General features: G+C 37.9%; 1 protein-coding gene and 2 non-coding genes across 3 annotated transcripts in view; all 3 read right to left on the reverse strand.

Annotated features, from left to right (window-relative positions):
* EIF3A (eukaryotic translation initiation factor 3 subunit A) overlaps positions 1 to 16,821 on the reverse strand; it is a 33,566-nt gene that overhangs the window by 7,990 nt on the left and 8,755 nt on the right. The window contains exons 5-17 of the mRNA XM_027112728.1: positions 15,919 to 16,118; positions 14,512 to 14,720; positions 12,842 to 13,013; positions 9,175 to 9,279; positions 8,703 to 8,801; positions 7,083 to 7,199; positions 6,653 to 6,838; positions 5,686 to 6,033; positions 4,932 to 5,036; positions 4,732 to 4,845; positions 3,100 to 3,222; positions 2,403 to 2,556; positions 1,413 to 1,597 (exon numbers count right to left, since the gene is read on the reverse strand). Of these exons, the coding sequence (XP_026968529.1) occupies positions 1,413 to 1,597; positions 2,403 to 2,556; positions 3,100 to 3,222; positions 4,732 to 4,845; positions 4,932 to 5,036; positions 5,686 to 6,033; positions 6,653 to 6,838; positions 7,083 to 7,199; positions 8,703 to 8,801; positions 9,175 to 9,279; positions 12,842 to 13,013; positions 14,512 to 14,720; positions 15,919 to 16,118 (2,117 nt within the window). The remainder of the gene's footprint in view (positions 1 to 1,412; positions 1,598 to 2,402; positions 2,557 to 3,099; positions 3,223 to 4,731; positions 4,846 to 4,931; positions 5,037 to 5,685; positions 6,034 to 6,652; positions 6,839 to 7,082; positions 7,200 to 8,702; positions 8,802 to 9,174; positions 9,280 to 12,841; positions 13,014 to 14,511; positions 14,721 to 15,918; positions 16,119 to 16,821) is intronic.
* On the reverse strand, positions 7,527 to 7,656 carry LOC113623706 (small nucleolar RNA SNORA19). Its single transcript, XR_003434023.1, has one exon. It is a non-coding gene; the product is annotated as a small nucleolar RNA SNORA19 (small nucleolar RNA).
* LOC113623707 (small nucleolar RNA SNORA19) lies at positions 8,944 to 9,074 on the reverse strand. The gene has a single exon (XR_003434024.1). It is a non-coding gene; the product is annotated as a small nucleolar RNA SNORA19 (small nucleolar RNA).

Below are 16,821 nucleotides of genomic sequence, written 5' to 3' on the forward strand. Positions count from 1 at the left end.
TCAAAAACTAATGAAAAGAAAAGAATTAGAAACCCATAGCCACGGGTGATTTACCTCATCTACTTCAGAAGATGAAGCAAATTAACAGGATGTAGCAAATCAAACACTGTAACTCTGATTTCACACATACAGCACTTAGTGCCCAACAGAAAAAGAATACTCATAGGAATTAGCAACAAGAGTAACAAAACTAAAAATTTATCTATATATTATAAAACAAATTGAAGGCTACAAAGATAACTAGTAGCAGGTCCTCCAGTAAAGTTAAGCATTTGATACAAGTGTGGCACACATACCTCCAGCTACTCACCTCTAACCTTAAAAAATAAGCAGTATTTTATTTAAAGGGCAGCATGGACACATCCCAGGAAAAACAAAGAGCATGCAGGCAGATGTCACAGACACGATGAAGCATAAAACTAGCTCAGAATAGCTAAAGTATAGGTGACTAAGAAGAATATGGTGATAGATGAAGCTAATGAAAAAAGCAATAAACATAAAAGGCCCTGACGGCTAAGGAATGTTTTTTACCTTTGGCTCTAAGCAATGAGTACCACTCAAAGGAAGGTTTGAAACCAAGAGCAGGGGTAACAATCATATATGCATTATGAAAAACCAAGCAGGCCACTGTATAGAGGAAGATGTGAAGCTGGGGAAGATTACGATCAGGGAAAATAGTTAAGACGAGTAAGTAATACAGGCAAAAGAAACAATCTGAATTAAGGCAGGAGCATAGGGACAGCATGGAGAGGGAGGGGTTCAAAACACTGTGGTTAAGTAGGTACAATGTCACCACCAGAAGAGGGGATTAAAGAGATACCCCCCTTTACACAAGATAAAGTGAGAAACACAGGTCAGTTTTGGACATGAATGCATATTAAAAATAAACATTTAGACCAGCATTTGAATCACCTGGTACTCTTGCTAAAATGCAGACTCTGAATCAGAAGATTTGGCATTGGGCCTGAGATTCTGCATTTCTACCAAGCTCCTAAAGGGATGTTGAATACTGCTGGTCCCCCAGATTCATCTTTGAGTACCCTCACATCATCCTCCTAATTCACAGTAACTCCTTTCAAGGAACCAAAACAGTCCCTCTTCCATACGACTGTGTCACTTTTTGTCAAATACTTAGTTTCATGGGATTAGTTCTTACTGAATTAAGTATTCTAAACTGAAGCCTATTATAAAATCCAAACTTTGCTAAGACAACTCTAATCCCCTCCCCACTGCCCCTAGGAACCTTCTGTCTTTGGGAAGACAAAGCAATACCAGACTTAAAAAGAAACGTGAATAATGTGATTTAAAACACCAAGCCCAGACACTGACATGTGCATTGACCAAACGCATCATGCAAGAGACCTGGCTGATAAACACACAGCACATAAAAACAGAGTGATGTCTATACTTACCTTTCTAGAAAGTGAATCATCACCAAGTCTTCTCTCCTCCTCTCTACGACGTTCCCTTTCTTCAATTTCCAACTCCCTTTGGCGTTTTTTCCTTTCAACCTCTTCTAATTTCTTTACCCGCTCCTGATATTCTCGAAGCTCCTCCTCACGTTTCGCCCGTTCAGCACGCTCTCTCTCTTCCCGCTCTGTACAACGTATCAGGTTATAAAGTGTGCCTCCTACCTGCACGCTTCCCCCAGTGCTAGGTCTACTTCTCTGGTATTAAAGAGGCAGCATAATGTAGAAGGAAATTCTTTTTAAGAATTTTAAAAGAGTTTACAATCAGTTAAACTTGAATATCAGAAATATTCAAGAACACAAGTATTATGCTGCTCAACACAACTAAAGGAGCAGCCCTCCCCCAACTCCTGAGCATCTGGGATGCCAGATAAAGGATCATCTGAGAGACTTCATCTGGCATGTGTTGCTCAATAAATGTTAACACTATATAGACTACAGTGATAAAAAATAAAAAGGCAGAATTTTCAAAAGAACACCAAAAATGTGGAAATAAGCTGGCAGAGGACCTAACACCCTCACAGATAACAAACTGCAGAAAACTACAAGCTGGGTTGTCAGAACCTGAAAACTAGTTAGCTGCAGTTAAGAAGCCAATCATTGGGCTTCCCTGGTGGCGCAGTGGTTGGGAGTCTGCCTGCCGATCCAGGGGACATGGGTTCGTGCCCCGGTCCAGGAGGATCCCACATGCCGCAGAGCAGCTGGGCCCGTGAGCCATAGCCGCTGAGCCTGCGCATCCGGAGCCTGTGCTCCGCAACGGGAGAGGCAACAACAGTGAGAGGCCCGCGTACCGCAAAAAAACAAAAAACGGAAAAAAAAGAAAAGAAGCCAATCATCTTGGTTCCACATTCCTCTATTTTCTAAGTAAGACTGTACAAACTGGACCTATCACCACCCTTCCCATATACCTCCAGTCTGTCTATATAGTTTTACCTTTCAGCATTTTTTCTTCTGCCCTCCTCTGCTCCTCCTCTTCCTTTTCTCTATAATAGGTTATTCTTCGTTCTTCTTTACGTTGTCTTTTACGTTCTTCCAAACGATTATGCCTTTCTTCTGCTAATCGCTCTTCAAACTGTTTAAGTTTTTCCTGTAATTGAATGGTTACCAAAAAATAAAAAACAATCAAATTTTCAAGGGCTACAGACTGGCAGTAAGTTTTAAGTTTACAAAATCATTGCAAGTTTCGTGGAACCACAGAAAGCAACCATTAAGTATAAAAACCAAATTTCCAAATAACTGAAGTTCTTGCATGTCGAATTTTTTAAATTTTTAACTGACAATATTACCTATACCCAGTGGGTTTATTTTTATACAATAAATCAAATGATTAAGTCAGAAACTAAGAGCAGACACTTTGATCTAGTTTTTCCTTTCTGAATCAAAGAATAAACAGAAGCCTGTATCAAAAGCAAATTTTATGCAGTCTACTTTCACCTTCAGAACAATTTGTTCATAGTGATGGTTACTTGGCCTATAAAATAATTTCAAGATACCTCTATTAAAATATTATTTGAATGACGATTATAAATGTTAGCTCAAGACAGAATGTACCACCAAGGTTAAAGAAGAATCCTTAAGGTAAAACCCAAAAGCTCATGAATAGATGTTTCCCTGAAACCAGTAAGTTCACCTCATAAACAGACTGTCGTGCTGCCTTGAGCCGCATTACAAATAAATCTCTGTCTTCAAGCATCCGTGACATTCGGTTCTTATGTTCAAGAGCCTTTTCCCGTTCTAACTGCATTGTAGTAATCTGCAAATATATGATACAAAGTTAAATGTCAAAGTATTCATTATCTGCTTACTAACTTATCCCCAATTCCTGACAGATATTCTTGAAGAATTACAGGAAGTTCCTTTGCCCCTTCCATTCTGCCATAAAAATGGAAGGGTAACACATCCCTAGGAAGACAATCAGGGACAGAAGATGGATAAAGGCAACTTGGAGCATCTGTAAGAAACAGTTTTAACCCCATGGTACCACAACATTTATAGAGAAAAAACTGAAATGTATATAGTAAAACAAAATAACAAATACCTCATGGTATAATAGGCACTATGGCTTTATTATTTAACGCATTTTCTTCCTTAAAAACAACTGGAGGGCTTCCCTGGTGGCGCAGTGGTTAAGAGTCCGCCTGCCGATGCAGGGGACACGGGTTCGTGCCCCGGTCCGGGAAGATCCCACATGTCCGGGAAGATCCCACATGCCGCGGAGCAGCTAGGCCCGTGGGCCATGCCACTGAGCCTGCGCATCCGGAGCCTGTGCTCCGCAACAGGAGAGGCCACAGCAGTGAGAGGCCCGCGTACCGCAAAAAAAAAAAAAACAAAACAAAAACTGGAGGTTAAGGCACGATGAATTACTCATATAGGAAAGGCTTTTCCTTTGTGCTCCAAGTGAAACAATAAAAGGTTTCAGGGCACATGGAGCAAATCCTCTTAAGCATTTTAGCTGGTCTGTAACACTTTTCTTTTTCTAATTTCATACATTTTAAGAATTACCACACAAATTACAACTTCTAAAAAAACTGGAAAAACTGGCAACACTAGGCCCAGAACGACAACAATCCAATGGAACCAAGAAGGAGGGGCAGCCTCCATAGTTGTGTGTGGTCTCCTGCCTGTGGTTATTTTTTTAACTGGAATGAGGTCACTCGTTTTTACTACAAATGTGGCCGCTACAAGCATTTGCAAATGTTGCTTTTGTATCGTTAGGTAAATACATACAATACAGACTAACAAAACTATAGAAGGAACTGTTTAGTCACAAAAAAACAGACTGTATGACTCCATCTATAAGAAATATCCAGAACAGGCAAGTCTAGAGACAGAAAGGAGATTAGTGGCTGCTGAGGGAGTGGAGAGAAAATGGAGTGACTGCTAAGGTATGAAGTTTCTTTTGGGGTATGTTCTAAAATTAGGTTGCACAATTCTGTAAATACACTAAAACCATCAACTGCACGCTTTAAATTGGTGAAATACATGGCATGTGAATTGTATTATGCGGCATGTGAATTATATGGCATGTGAATTGCTGTTTTTTTTAAAATAAATTTTTCAGCTATCCTTTGTATTTTACAAGTTTCATTTTTTAATCTCTATTCTGAAAATCTGTCTGTCTACCAATCTGTTAGCATGCAGCCATTAAAGCACCGTATCTGGCAAAAGAATACAAAAATCAATTTGAAACCCTGTTCCCATTACTGGCAGAGGACTTCATTATAGCTTACAGTCTGAAAATATAATTAAATGAAAACCTTACTCTTTCTTCTTCTTGTTGTTCCCACAGATCCATGTCTTTAATTCTCTGTTCTTCATAAGCACTCTTTATCAAAGGGATTTCTTCCAAACGTTTAGCTCTTTCAAAGTAGTCAATCTGAATGTCATGAAAACAAGTGTTGTTTAAAAAAAAAAAATTCTTTTAAACTTGGCATGTTAAAGTTCACCAGTTCTTTCATTTACCTTTTTTTCTTGATTCTTTAAGCGTTCCTGAAGTTCTTTCTTTTCTTTCTCCAGTTGTTCAACCTGTTTAGCCATGATGAAATCGGGATCCAATTCTTCAAGGTCCTGGAAAGTAATACAAATGCACCATAATTAATAAGAGTATAAAAGAAGTGCATAGCAGTCAATATGGAGCACCATTTCTTTCTAGAAACATATGCTAAATTACTTTCTTTATAATGGGCAAATGTTTGCAATGGGTAAATTCAGGCAATATAAAAATGTTTTAAAATAGCCTTATTTCCACTTGATTGTAGGGAAAAACAATGTAATCTTAACATCTATTTCTTATTCCTCCATTCTACCGTATCCAAACTCCATTTCAACAGTGGCTAAAAACTGTAGCATCACTAAAAACAAATGCTTACTTCAGAGATTAATGAACTAGCTGTATCAAAATGAGTGAAATAACCAAATAACCCAAAATAAACCAATAAATGGTAAAGAACTGTGCTTCTGGGCTTCCCTAGTGGCGCAGTGGTTTAGAGTCCGCCTGCCAATGCAGGGGACACGGGTTTGTGCCCCTGTCTGGGAAGATCCCACACGCCGCGGAGCGGCTGGGCCCGTGAGCCATGGCCGCTGAGCCTGCGCTCCGCAACGGGAGAGGCCACAGCAGTGAGAGGACTGTGTACCTCAAAAAAACAAACAAAAAAGAACTGTGCTTCTAAGCGACCCGAATAAAACTGAAGTTTTTAATGCATAATATGCTACATACTTCAATGTCAATATCTTTGAACGCTTTGGCTCCCAGTTCTGTCTTCTTGATCTGCTCCAAACGCTCACGAACAGTTTTCTTCTTGATTTGTTCATGTTCCTGTAAGATACGCTCCTTCTCTCTCTCCTTTGCCTCCTGTCGCAGCCTCTCTTCTTCAGCCTTCCGTACTTTCTGGAGTTCAGCTTCCCTCTGCTCCAGCTCTTCTTTCTCACGCTGAATATTCAGACTCTCAAGCCGCTCTTTCCTTTCCTCAATTGTCTGCCGGCGAGCCAGGATACGCTGATGCTCTTTCCGTGAATTTTTAAGGTATGCAGTAACAGCCAACTGATGCTGTTCTTCTTTCTCTTGCTTCAAAAACAAATGCATTAAAAAAATTTAAGCGACATACCATGGTATCAGACATCAAAAATATTACATAATTCTAATATATTATCCTTACATGCATCTGCAGTTAATAACAGACGATAACATTATTCAAGCTACTGGTTCCCAGTACCAAATACTATGGCACTACTCCTACTTGAAGTCTTTAACAGTAGCTGAAGAACGTTTACCTGCTAGGTTGACTTTTCCCTGAACCAAATCTACTTTAAAGTGTTCAAGCCAAGGTGGAATACTAACAGAGCTCACAAACAAGAAACAACTGAAGCAGAAAGGAAAAGCCCAATCATAGCACTCCCCTATTTGGAGGGTCATCACACGTGGTCTGTTATTGTACGGTTTAACAGTACTCCTTTTATCACATTACCCGAGTAGTGTTATCATTTTATCCCATGGAAGGAAGCTCAAAGATCTGTATATCTGATAAAGATATTTGATAAAAAATACCAAAACTATCAAATACAACTAAATATCAATAGGAAATATATAATAAATCCCTTCTCTCAGACATCGTCTCAAACCTTTTTGTGAAAGACATAAGGGCCCCTCAAAAATTCTGTAGTCCATTTCTCCCAAAGATACATACCAGTATATGAGCTGGCTTAATGACTTCAAGGGCTTTTGCAAGTACTGAGGACATGGCTGTCAGCTGATTTCTGATCTGTTCTGAAGGCATGCTCTGCAGATGAGGACCAATTGGAGCATCTTCTCGAGTAGCATAATTCAAATCAGATCCAAAACTAAGGGTCCGAGATGTGTGGTCAATACGAACCTTTGAAAATTAAACGGTATTATCAACAGTTAAATCTACATGCAAATATAGTCATTCTACAAATGAATAACTTGATTAAAATTTCAAATAAAAAATTAACTGAAGAATGTCAAATATAAAAGCTAGAAGATTGATTCAATAAAGTTTTACAAGGGTGCCACTGTACCAAAAGCTGAGAAACAAAGAGTATGCGTTTTTTCGTCCTCAAAGGCCTCCAACCTCAGAGTCCCCTTGCAGCACCTACCTGAAGGTCGCAGTGCCTGGCTGCATCTACTATGGCCCGTTCCAGTTGGAAAGCATCAACAAAAGGAACCAGAGAAGTCAAACGAGAAAACTCAATGCTCTGATAAATTTGTGCCACCTGCATAAAAAACACAAGGTTAGTAATAATAGCAATCATTTATTCAGCAATTTTTATGTGGAGTCTCATGACAACCATGGAAAGTAGAAATTTAGCCTATTTTTCAAAGAAAAGAAAACTGAAGCTCAGAGTATGTTAACAGTACATTGCTGGAGCTGGAATTACAATCCAAGGCTATTTCAAAGGATTATGTTATATTTTGAACCATCACATAATCCTTTCATATCCTAGTTTCATTAAAAAAAAAAAAACACCTAAATGGTCACATATTTGTAGACAGAGACCTGCTACTTACGTAATTCATCTGAACACTTAATAAAATTGTTTATTTGTCTGAAGGAGACTGGCAGTATTACTACTTAGTTATACTGCTAATTAACCTTCAATTATTTGTATAGCACATAAGAAATAACACTGCTCACATACAGGAGAGAAAGCAGGTCAATGAAATGTGCACAAATATGAAAGTGAACATATAGTAAAAGCCCCCCCCCCAATGAAACAAATGGAAGACAAAACAGGATCATTAAAGCCATATTAGAAACCATAATATTCAAACTTAAGTACAAAGGTGGGCTAAAATACGTTAAAAGACTGACAATACTGGGACTTCCCTGGCGGTCCAGTGGTTTAGACTCTGTGCTTCCAACACAAGGAGCACGGGTTTTATCCCTGGTTAGGGAACTAAGATCCCATAGGCCGCGCAGTGCAGCCAAAAAAAAAAAAAAAAATACTGATAATACTTAGTGTTAGCAGGAAAAAAGGCTTTCTATTTCTTGTTCACTACTGGTGGGAGGGCCCATGAATCTGATCTTTGAGGATCTATTAGCTTTAAATGTGTAGACCATGACTAATTCCACTTCTTAGCTACAGGAAATCACAGAAGAATGCAAAGATACAAGTACAGAAGATTCTCACTACTGCAACATTTTATGACAGCAAAAAAACTAAAAAATTTCCATCAGGGCTTCCCTGGTGGCTCAGTGGCTGAGAGTCCGCCTGCCGATGCAGGGGACGTGAGTTCGTGCCCTGGTCTGGGAAGATCCCACATGCTGCGGAGCGGCTGGGCCCGTGAGCCATGGCCGCTGAGCCTGCGCGTCTGGAGCCTGTGCTCCGCAACGGGAGAGGCCACAACAGTGAGAGGCCCGTGTACCGCAAAAAAAAAGAAAAAAAAAAAATTCCATCAATAGACTGTATAAATAAATCATGGTACCTTTAGACAATGAAAAACTACGTAGGTATTAAAAGGAATAAGACATAAACGGCTAACAAGGAAAAATGTACGAAGACAGTGGTCAACAAAAAAGAGACAAAAGCAGTTATGAATCACATAATTGTTTTTTCAAATCAAACAGATAAATAATAAAACTAATTTTGGTGGAGGGTAGAATTTGGGGAGGCTTTCATTTTCTAGGCTATTCCTATATTTTTAGTTTTGTGATCAAAACAATCAAGGGAGAAATTACAGTTCGTCCATAAAACATTCATTTTTTTCATCTTTACCTGCTGGAGAAGCCGGAGTATGGTGTTGTTTTGCAGCTGTGGGACATACTGTTGTAACTCTGGCTCCTTTTCAGGTTGCTCCCTAACCCAATTTAAAACCTATAAAATCCATTAAATTGAAAAAGAGTTATATTTTCTACACGACAAATACTAAAACACCTGAGTTTTTTTTCAATTTTCTTAACATACAAAACCACCACACAATGCAAAGAAATACAAAAGGTAATATGCAGCTATTGACTGTTGTCTGAAGGTGACTGACAGCAATGGCTAAATTAGTCATGCTGCTAATTTACCTCCAAAGGTTTATTTAGCACATCAGAAATATCTTTTCTCTTGACATAAAAAAAAAAAAGACAATGAAATGTGCACCAAATTCAAACACACAGGACAACACTTCTCTCTTAACAAATAAAAATACAACCTAAAACTGCAACAGGGCTGGCTACGTGGTAATGTAACCAAAGCTTACCTTTGTGACTCTGTCACAGAGTTTTAGTGGGTTAAATTCGACTTCTAGCCAATTGTAAAGGTCTTTTACTTCTGGGACAACATACTGTAGCACATTGAATCTGACCTACAGTAAGCAAAACAAAAGGTTTAAATGCTGAAGGTGTTTTCCACTGGGATTCTGAAATGATTATAAATTAAAGAAAAATATAAGATTGGAAATCTGGGATATGACTCTAAGATTATCTAGCCTCAACCTCACCTCCTTGAAATTTATGAAAAAGAAATCCAGGACCACTACTCTGAGTCTCCTGCCCCAAATTATGCAGCTCTCTACAGTGAAACCCCAAAAGAATTTACAAGGGAAATAAAAACTCATCAACACAATCAAAATATTTACAAAGACAATTTGTGTGGCCAACATCGACTAATTTATTATCAGTAACAAGTAAAATACCAGTTTACAAACAACTTTATCACACAGAAGTTATTACAGCAGCGTCACTCCTGATAGCCACAAACTCAAAAAAAACTCAGGACAAAAAGGGATAGGTTCACATTATATACAGAAACGGTCAAAGAAAGCACAGCTACATTCAATACATGAATAAATCTCCCAGATGGTGAGGAAAAGAATTTCACATATTATTCCATTTATGTGAAATTTAAATTTCATATAAAATATACAAACAGGCAAAATTAATCTGTGGTGTTATAAATCAGGACAGTGGTTCTTCTTGGGGGAAATGGGAGAGTGTTGACTGGAAAAATCTTTTGAGAATTTATGCAATTACATTTATGATTTGTACTTTAAAAAAAGTTACAGTTTAATACATTTTAAGTTTATATTTGAATAGAACTCAACTTCCTTTCACAATAAAGATGCTGCTTGCATAAACCGCCCTCACAAAGGAGACAAAAAAGTGGTATAATTTTATAAACTCCAAAACTGCCTATTACCAAATCCTATCTTACCTGTGCTCTAACTACATGCAGTGCATGTGACCTTTATCCTTTACTTGTTGGAAACTGCTAACCCAAAGAGAGAACAACTGCAGCCAACAAACCAAGACCCCCAAAGCACAGGAGCACGTACCCCTACAGACTAGGTTCCAAACTGAGGCAACTGTTGGCAGATCCCATCTCCAAGACAGGAGGATGTCCACACTCTCGAGCACTCTAGGTTTATCTCCAGTGCAAAATGCGTGCATGACTGATGTCCCACAGCATTTGAATACTTCCCTTGTAAATGCCCTTGTATGTTTATAGGAATAAGATGTGATACAAGCATTCAAATAAAATTCCCCCAGTCCTGATTTCATTCCTATCAAGAAATTATTCTATAGCCATCATCAAAAAGTCTACAAATAAACCCTGGAGAAGGTGTGGAGAAAAAGGAACCCTCCTACACTGCTGGTGGGAATGTAAATTGGGGCAGCCACTATGGAGAACAGTATGGAGGTTCCTCAGAAAACTAAAATTAGAATTACCATATGACCCATCAATCCCACTCCTGGGCATATATCTGGATAAAACTATAATTAAAAACGATACATCACCCCTATGTTCACAGCTGCACTATCCACAATAGCCAGGACACGGAAACAATCTAAATTTCCATCAACAGATGAATGGATAAAGATGACGTAATATAAATACACACACACACACACACACACACACACACTGGAATACTACTCAGCCATACAAAAAACATAATGCCATTTGCAGCAACATGGATGCAACCAGATTATCATACTAAGTGAAGTCAAAAAGAGAAAGACAAATACCATATGATATCACTTATATGTGGAATCTAAAATATGACACGAATGAACCTATCTATGAAACAGAAACAGACCCATAGAGCACAGACTAGCGGCTGCTGGGGGTGCGGGGTAGAGACGGACTGGGAGTTTGGGGTTAGCAGATGCAAACTCTTCCATACAGAATAAACAACAAGGTCCTACTATACAGCACAGGGAACTATATTCAGTATCCTGAGATAGGCCATAATGGAAAAGAATATTTAAAAAATGTACATATATGTATAACTGAATCACTTTGCTGTACAGCAAAAATTAACACAACACTGTAAACCAACTACAATTCGATTTAAAATAAATAAATAAATTATTCTTCTAGATTTTCCATTTAGCACCCCCTCCAAATAGGGAATGTGCTAGACAGGCTACCATAATCTATTAAAGTACATTTCTCTCTAAAATTAATAATTGGCTTTCTGACCTAACAATACCTTATGAACTTGATTAATTTGAGCCTGTTCCTGAGATATTAGAATCATTCTCTTGGTGATTATGAATTTAGTTATATGAGCCCAAAACTCAGGTCTCGACCTTGTACATATGGTGAACTCAAGTTTTGTAAAATGCCTCTTGACAGTTAGCTATTCTATTCATCTGGCACCAACCAGTACCTTTCTTATAAACTTAAACATTTATCTATGGGTACAATGAGGACCCAGATCTGGATGTCCTGGCTACTGACCCTGATCCCACCAATACTCACCCCTGAATAAGTACCTTTAACATCAAGGTGTGCTATGTACAGACATGGGCTCAAGAGATATGGATTATACTTCCAGTTTGGCACATTTTTCAGTATTTAAAAAATTTTTTTCTAGTAAGACCTCTTCCTAAACACAATGCTGTTGTTTTATAACTTAATTCAGTCCCACAGAAACTTTCCAAAACACAAAGCTGATTTTTGCAAGTGGAAGCAGAATAAAACATGGAGGCATACAAAGAGAAATACTGTTGTAGATATTAAGTTTTTTTATAAAAGTTGATCACAAAGGGAATTTGCCTTGCTACTATACAGAGAAGTATGTTACAAGAGAAAACGGTTGCCATATAATAATTGTGTTAATTTTTATCTAAATTAATTGACTGCCAATAAAGTAAGGCCTATTCTCTAATACCTATCCCTCCTCTTTCTCTTGTTCCAAAGTAATTTGCTGGAGGTGTACCACAATAACCACAAAGTCAGACTATTACTGTTAATCAGAATCTCTAAAATCTAAACTCCTCTAAGAGTGCAAATTCCATTTAAGCATCACTTGCCTGGCATGTAACAGACACTCACGTGATAAGTTTCCACTGAATTAAAGATTCCAATGTAAAACATTGTGAAGATACAAAATCTTAGGCTCCATATTCTGAAACTGATTTAGTGAATGCAGTGGGTGAAACCTAGAAATCTGCATTTTAAAAAGTACTTCACAAAATTTCAGTGCATAGCCCTGATTAAGAATCACTGCCTTAGTGACGTACAATGAAAGTTTAAAAGAAAAAAGTTGGAAACATTTTAATTGTCCAGAATTGGGCCTAATCTAACTCACATTCTTTCCTAGCCTCATTATCGTATTTCTAACACCTATCAGCTTGATTTTTTTCTCTTGCCCCTGAACATTCTTGCCCATCATCACTTCTCTTACCAAGTGGCCCATATTATTCCTTGAAGCTAGTCCAAGTCTTGTTTGCTACATCAAATTTAACCCCAGCTCACTCAAGACAAAACACCTCAAATGAACACAGTGTTGACTTACACCAGTGGTTCTCAAACTTGTCCATGCATCAGAATTCCCAGCATTTAATAATCATAAATTATAAAACCTGACCATATAGCTTTCTGTTCAAAGCCATAAGAATGCTAAAACTTATACCAACCATATCGTTAATAAGGCCAATTCGCGTTGGTGGGGCTTGCAGGCCTAGCAGTGTTGCAAGGCGACGCTGTTTTTCAACTATAATGCCGTCCATATCCAGAAGTCGAGCAATATCAGTACGCTCAGGGGTAATGGGGATGGAAAGAGTGGCCAAAAGGACTCTAGTAGACATTCTGGAGAACAAAGTTACAATCTGTTAAATATGTAAATGTTACTTGATAAGCAGAAAGACACTTCTCTTTAATCCTCTAGTAAAATATGCCACTGATAGAATATGTACACCACCATGGTAAACTGTACTCATAAGTATTCGTCAAAGCATGGGATTAATTAAAAGAGAAATGGACTATGCTAAAATGAACACTTGGAGAAGCAGAACTTCATTCACCCACTTACTACCGTCAATGTCTTCTAGCTATAAAGACTGTGGGTAAAACGGCAGAACAGACACATTTGCATGTACCCCATACTTCCTTATAAAAACATTTAAGGCAGCTTTTAAAACGAAGGGAAAAATGACAATAAGAAAGAGGAAAAAATTACAAGGACCATAAGTGAACATAATTATGGAAGGTGGGGGTCAAAAGCTAAAGCTTCCTTAAAACACAAAAGGAAAGTCGGGTTGAATTCAGAGGACCGTAGGACACTAAGGATTGTGTGCTCTGGAGCACAAGAGTCTAGAGTTGGAATCTCAGCTTCACGATTCCCAAGACTGGAACCTTAGGCAAAATACTTCATTTTCTGAGTCACAAGGCTGTTGTGAGGATTAAGGAAAATAACGTACATAGAGCAAGACAGCTTAATGATTATGACAGTACTCTTACAGTATTTTCTAATGGGAGAGTATAGAAACAACAAAGGAAAATCAGGTTTTTTCTTATCCCAAATAGACATGAATTACGTACAGGACAGTGAATGACATAATGAACACTATCCTCAAGAGTTATTTTTTAAAAATACATACTAGAAAAATTCATTTATTTGGTTCCATGTATTTCTTTAAAAGCTAAAAGAAAAACAATCTGGTGTATATATTTCTACTAGAGGCCAAAATAACATGGTCTACCAATAAGATATGGTATGTGAGTTGCCTAAGCCCAACTGAAATGTACAATAAAAACCAAACATGACTGAAAGAAAAGTATATATGTAATGTTAAAAAAATAAAATGGTCTTTAGATTGTTAGGTTATAGACTATCTATCTACATAAAAATACACACACCAAATATTCTATACAGTTAATGTTTTATAGTTGGGAAAAAGTTACTTGATAGAAATACTCATTTCTTTTGTCTAATTAGTTCCTAGATTCTAAATACCCATACGCGGATAGAAAGCTCATACCTTAACACTGACTTTTCTAATATTCCATTTTCTCAGTTGGAGAGTTATCAGATAAAAGATAGCTACTGAAGACCAAGAATACTGCCCAAGAAAAACCACGTCAAGATATTTTTGGTAGCTACAACTGGAAGGACTGCTACCGGCACCCAGTGGGTAAACCAGGGATGCTGCTGAAGATCCTGAATGCAGTCCCCTCCACAACAAAGAATGAACCAGCCCCAAATGTCAACAGTGCAGAAGCTGAGAAACCCTCATCAAACACTATCATGCCATTTAGAAGTTATTTCTTTCATAATTTCAATACTATCTGATAATAAGACTCTTACCTTTGCATCTCTTCTTGTGTAAGATTCTTTCTCATTTCTCTAGATAAATGATAAAGACGATGGAGTGTAGATGCATGAAAAAGAGCATTTCCAGATTTCCAAAACACAGTTGAGACTTTGTTATAATAATTTGCCATCAACTGAGGTTTGGGCGGTTTTTTAGACAAGGAGAATAGCCCATGAATATCTTCCACAGCTTTGAATGCTTCCTAAAATTAGTGGTACAAATTACAGTCATTGCATTCTAAACAAACAAACAAATCTAACTCAAATCTCTTTATGAAACTTAAAATACAGAACACAAGAATAAAAATGGCCAATAAAATGCCTTCATGTGTGGTTCTCTTTATTCGTCTATAATTCAATATCTGATATGTTTCAGAAAAACATCACAATTACAAAAACACTAAATCCTTAAACTGCTTAAAGTAGATTGCCCAAACTTTTTTTAAAAATATGCATATTATCACACCACTTGAGGGAATATATATTTTAATCTCAAAGGATATAAAACACAATATAGAGGTTATTTGAGTGATAAAGATAATGGATATTTTCTCCCTTTTACTTATCTATTTTTCCTATACTAAGCGTGTTTACTTGTCTTCTATTGAACTTTTTTTCCTCTTTAGTTCATCAGACAGTATTCCAAGGGTGTACCCTACAGAAAAGGAAAATATGGGGAGAGAGCGGGAAATCACATTTCCACTTGGCTGAAAAACTACCGATTTTTAGTTTCTTCCTCTGCAATTTCAATTAGATTTGGTGGGGGAATCAAATATATAAAAACAATTCATGTGAAAATGTCGTTGCAGAATTCTTAGAGTAAAAAGGCCATGCTGAGGACAAGATTCCCAACACCACTGGGATCTCCAGTGTATGATATTCACTGTGCATTGCTTACTAAGTCAGGGCAGCACTGAAACATCTAGGAGATAATCTAGTGCAGTGCTTCTGTAGCTCTCTGCGGTAAAGGACAAGTTCATCTTTGTCATTTCTAACCTGTTGCCACCAATACTTTTATAAAATACAATAAAATTACTACAAAAATAAGATGGAAAGATGAACTTAGACTTTTTTTTAATCAGAGTAAACAGACACAAAACTACCATGAAACTTCTTTAAAAAATTTTGTAATACATATCCTCCAAGCATTAAGCCACACTTTGAGCACTGAGGTCTGAAAAAGATTACATGATTTGGCTCAGAACTGACAGCAGGCATCAAGAACCAAAATATCTGAGACTTCCTGTCCAGAACTCTTCCTACTCCATTAGACAACCTTAAATTTGTCACCTATCTATTGAAATTAACCAACAGATTATCAAGATGCAGATACTCATTAAGAAAAAAAAGGTAATATGGGCTGTTATTACTACAAAGAAAAGCTAACAGTTCACAACATACCTGCCACAATTCCATGCTGATAGCACTGTCCAACTGAACGAGCCTGGTTTCCAAATGCATGGACTGGCTCTCTGGATTATTAAGATTGATTGCTGTACTTTGGTTATGGTGGCGTTGAATCTGAGACAAGTGCATTCTCAAATTGTCACACAGCTTACGGAATTCAGCCTTACGGGTATATTGGAGGCAGAATTTGAAAGCTATAAGCATAAGTGTAAAATATATTAGGTACTTTCCACCATCAACTTAAGTATTTGAATAGGTTTTATTTCATATACTAAGGTCAGTTATTTTATCAAGATTTACCAAACTCACCATCAGTCTTTAGAAGTGATCAGAGTCATAACTCACTTCATGTGCCCTGACCACCTTTTGGACATAGTCATCAGTCCTGGTCTAGGACTAAAATACGGTTCTGGGAGAGTTTACAAAAGGAAGCGATTCAAATTTAGGTCTAGGAGGGACTCACCTTTCAAACACTTCAAACCCTAAAAGAGCAAAAAAATTCTGGTCTGAAATACAATGAACTTTCCTATCTAAGTTACTAGAAAACAAGCTTTTGCACTAATTAAAACTAAATAATACAAATTGGGGGTGTGTGGTAACCTAATTTCTACTGTGTACACAGATGTGCAAATGAAGTACTTGCTCCACCATTAAAATACATAGTCATTTTCTACTGTCAAAAATGCAATACTGGGCTTCCCTGGTGGCGCAGTGGTTGAGAGTCTGCCTGCCGATGCAGGGGACACGGGTTCGTGCCCCGGTCCAGGAAGATCCCACATGCCATGGAGCGGCTGGGCCCGTGAGCCATGGCCGCTGAGGCTGTGCGTCCGGAGCCTGTGCTCCGCAATGGGAGAGGCCACAACAGTGAGAGGCCCGCACACCGCCACAAAAAAAAAA

Source organism: Aethalodelphis obliquidens, unplaced genomic scaffold, assembly GCF_003676395.1.
Source record: "Aethalodelphis obliquidens isolate GAN/ISIS:26980383/991018 unplaced genomic scaffold, ASM367639v1 scaffold11, whole genome shotgun sequence".
In the NCBI taxonomy this organism is placed as follows: domain Eukaryota; kingdom Metazoa; phylum Chordata; class Mammalia; order Artiodactyla; family Delphinidae; genus Aethalodelphis; species Aethalodelphis obliquidens.